Raw genomic sequence first — 4,155 nt, forward strand, 5'->3', positions numbered from 1 at the left:
TCGTATGCAGATTGCAAGGGCTCTGGAGAGTGAGCTATGAGCAGAGAGAGCGTGAGAGTGCTAGCAGCCGACGCGTTTCCTGCAAAGAGTTGCGACAGATGGAGCGATAGTGGTGGTGGCGGTAGGTGGCGGCGGCTTCGACTGCGAGGAATGCGTCTCCTTTCGGTCGGGTCTGCCGACGTCGTTGCAAGTCTACTATCTAACGCCCTCCTCGTAGAGAGGGCGTGTTATCTGCTCAGAAAATAGAAGCTTAGTTGCTCGCTGGCGCTCAGTGTTCGACGAACGTTACGCGATGGCCGACGAATGCCCGCCCAGGTCTAAAAGACGTTGCGAGTACCCGCTGTATCCGGTTGACATAGTTTATCATAGTGACCGCAAACGTGGCGAATGTCGCGTCTACGTCTTCGCTAAGCAGGTCGCGTGCCCGGACCCGTGCAGCCGGCAGATGCTCGTTGTCCTCGAGGTCAGGGGATGGATGCCATACATGTATATCAAGGTGAAGGACGGCGACATCGGCAATATGGTGTCTACCATTAGTGCTTGCATTGGACAAAGCAAGCCAGACTACATGGGTCAGGAGATTAGCTGCGACTACAGAATTGACACGTCAAGTGACTTGACGTTCATCGACGGCTATGGCTACCACCCGGACGACGCCGAGGAACGATTCATCAAGGTATCTATTGGTGATCCAAGTGTGTATAAAAAAATTGCCGAGATGGTGCCATACGAAGTGTACATGGCGCAAGTGGACCATGTGTGCCAATTTAAGGTTGACGTGGGGCTGGCCCATCCCAACAAACTCCTCATCTTGGGGCCTGACTTCGAGTACAACGAGCGGAGTTCCCGCTTTGTAACCTCGGTGCGCAACCTCAAGACAGTGGACAACGTCGATAAGGAGACTCCCGTGTTGAAAGCCATGAGCATCGACATTATGGGCATCTCTCAGTCCGGTAGCTTTCCCAAGGCCGAAAACGAGGACGACCAAATTATCCAGATCGCTTCAGTGGTCACTGCGGATGTGCTGCGCGCCACCCACGACAGCGACGACTTTCGGAAGTATGCCTTCGTTGTCGGATCCTGTGACTCCGTGGATAATACCGAAGTGAGGCATTACGACAGCGAGTCCGACATGCTCGAGGGGTTTATGAGTCATGTGGTGTCGATGGACCCGGACGTCATCACGGGTTACGAAGGGCGCAGTTTTCATTGGCCCTACATTCTGGAAAGGTTCAAACGTTTCCAGTTGTGGCCCTCGTTTTCACGACGCCGTTACGGCGGGATCTGGTCCCACTACGTGCTCGGCAATAAGGAGGTCGTTTCGTCGCACGATCGGATTCTGGTCGACATGCGTGATGTAATCACGGCCGAACAGAAACTCAGGTCGTACAGCTTGGACTTCGTCGTCAGAGAGTTTATACCAGGTGAGGTGCAGTTGGAAGATGTCACGTATGAGCAGGTGAAAGAGTTTCACGAGGGCACTTCTGCCACGAGATCCAGGATCGCCGGATGCTGCGTGAAGCGCGCTCTCATGCCGCTGAAGCTCATGATCAAGTTCAACACAATGACTTCCGTAATCGAAATAGCCAACATAACGGGCGTCCCGATGCGTTACGTATACAGCAGGGGTCAACAAGTACGTATCATGACCCTCATCGCCAGGGAGGCGCACGCCCACCGAATGTTATTTCCAACAATGAAGAAGTCGGGCCAACAAGGGTACTGCAGTGACAGCAGTGATGACTTTAATGATTCTGATGATGAAGAGGAAGCCAGTGCTAAGAAACCGGCCTTTCCTAGAAAGAGAAAGGCAGAAAGTAGCGATCTAAACAACACGGGATATCAAGGAGCCAAGGTGCTCGAACCAAAGGTTGGATTCTATCATGATCCGGTGTGCACATTAGACTTTGCTTCCCTGTACCCGAGTATCATCATCGCTATGAACCTGTGCTACTCGACTCTTCGCCTGAACTCGAAGCGGCAGACTGAGAATACGGAAAGTAAAGAAAGACAACACGAAGATTGTTATGAATATGATCAGGGAAAACCTTCCCCGGAGGGAGATGTGTTCGTGTCCGAGAGTGTCAGGAAGGGAATCTTGCCGACGATTTTGGTCGACCTTCTGAGAGCAAGAAAGCAAGTGAAGGAGGAGATGGCCGAATTCGAGCACGACCCGTTCACGCTGTCACTCCTTAACGAGCGCCAATTGGCCATCAAGAAGTGTGCGAATTCAGTGTACGGCTTCACGGGTGCCGTGCGCAATGCAATCCTGCCCTGCACTGAAATTGCCCGATCTGTGACAGCCTACGGCAGAACTCTGATGGACAAGACGGTTTACTACGTCGAAAAAAAGTACACCCAGCACGAAGTGATTTACGGGGACACAGACTCGGTGATGATCATCTGCCGAGGCAAGACGGTGGCAGAAGCCATGGAGATGGGCAAAGCACTGGCCGAGCTAATTTCGTCGCACTTTCCTCGCCCCATACAGCTAGAGTTTGAGAAAGTGTGCAGGCCGTACCTGCTTCTCGGCAAGAAGAAGTACGCGGGCGCCGTATACTCTTCCAACCCCTACTCACACGACAAGGTCGAAGTCAAAGGCTTAGAGATGGTACACAGGGACTGTTTGCCCTACCTGTCACGCGTCATGGAAGCTTGCATCCACGAAATGATCGTGAATGTGGACATACCGGCTGCTCAGGAAACAGCCAGAAAGGCACAGGACGACCTGCTGTCGGGTCTCGTGGACATTGCGGAACTGACCTTGCGCAAGAAGTACGACAAGGCAGACTACAAAAGCCACTCGCCTCATTTGCATGTTATCGAAAAGAAGAAAGCTAGGGGGGAGAAACCTCCCAGCGTCGGTGATTTGATTCCCTACGTCGTATGCAAAGAGCTCGTGACAGACGAGGAGGAACTTCGAAAGGAGTATGAAGATCGGCCACAACAGTTCGGCAAGCGCAGAAAGCGGAACTTGCGCAAAATGGCATACAGGGCTGAAGATCCGGCGTACGTGAGGAAGCATGGCTTGCCCATTGACTACGCCTACTACGCGGAAATCCATTTGGAGAAACCTTTAAAGAGACTCTTTGCGTGCGTACAAGGTGGGAAGCCTCAGACTGCCACCGCCAGCCCCGCAAAAGACTGAGTGAGGAACCAAGAAGGAAAAGAAAATATTTTCTGAGAAAAAAAGATACCTTTCTGTTTTCAATAAACGGCTTAGATTACATTGGTCTTGTTTTTTCTCATGCGTCGTCCGCTGTTTGGGACGCAGCATGCTTCTCTAACCCCACCGAGAATACTGGCGCAAAACTCAACCGACATATTAAACAGTGGCTTCGTCCATATTTTCTTTTTATCGCTGCCGATAGAAAGAACATTCTCGGACAGTCTAGGAACGTCGGTAACACACCTTATGATTGTTTCCCGGATTGGTCCGGTGTCTTCGTTACAGAAGCAGATATGTTATGGATAAGCGAACAAAGGAAATCGTTGGCCTTGGTCGACAGAGATAAGGCCGACACTACTGCTGTCGTCCGCGGTGCACACTGATTCAGATAGTTGTACAGCGAACCATAGGATATCGGTACCTGTCCATAGGTCTTGCACGTTACATTACACATCTCTCCCCTTACGTGGAGCTTCCATAGCGAAGAAGTTGCCGTTTTTTTTTCGCATTGATCTGTGCAGCTGTAGAGCTTCCGGCTTTATGTCTTGATCACTTTTTTCTCCATGGTGTTTATTTACTCATTTATTTACTTATTTATTTATTTGTTTGTTTATTTAATTACCCTCAACGCATTAGGTCATTAGCCAGCGCCGTGGGTGCAATGTTAATAAATGCCACAGAACAGCAGCAACAACAGAAACAACCCAATACAATTGATGACCATAACACGAATGATGGCCATATTGACAAAGCAGGTTCATAGCAGTACTTTTAAAGGCATTTACATCTCTAATGGTGGCAACACTGCATGGAAGGCGATTACAGCATGAACATGTACTGGGAATAAATGGGTCATAGTGACATGTAGTGCTTGAAAATGGAAGGCCTACTTTAGGACGCTGATCAATGCGTGTTGAACTGTAGGATGGCTTTGTTAGTAACCTGTCCTTAAGGAATGACTTGATATCATAAATCCTTTGAGATAG

At 50.1% G+C, this 4,155-nt stretch overlaps 1 protein-coding gene across 1 annotated transcript; it reads left to right on the forward strand.

The window, feature by feature from the left end:
* Nucleotides 1-292: 292 nt before the first annotated feature.
* LOC135914587 (uncharacterized) lies at nt 293-3,148 on the forward strand. Its single transcript, XM_065447510.2, has one exon. It carries the CDS (start codon nt 293-295, stop codon nt 3,146-3,148), a length of 2,856 nt encoding a protein of 951 aa, XP_065303582.2.
* The last annotated feature ends 1,007 nt before the right edge of the window (nt 3,149-4,155 follow it).

The sequence above is a fragment of the Dermacentor albipictus genome, unplaced genomic scaffold (assembly GCF_038994185.2).
Source record: "Dermacentor albipictus isolate Rhodes 1998 colony unplaced genomic scaffold, USDA_Dalb.pri_finalv2 scaffold_40, whole genome shotgun sequence".
NCBI lineage: Eukaryota > Metazoa > Arthropoda > Arachnida > Ixodida > Ixodidae > Dermacentor > Dermacentor albipictus.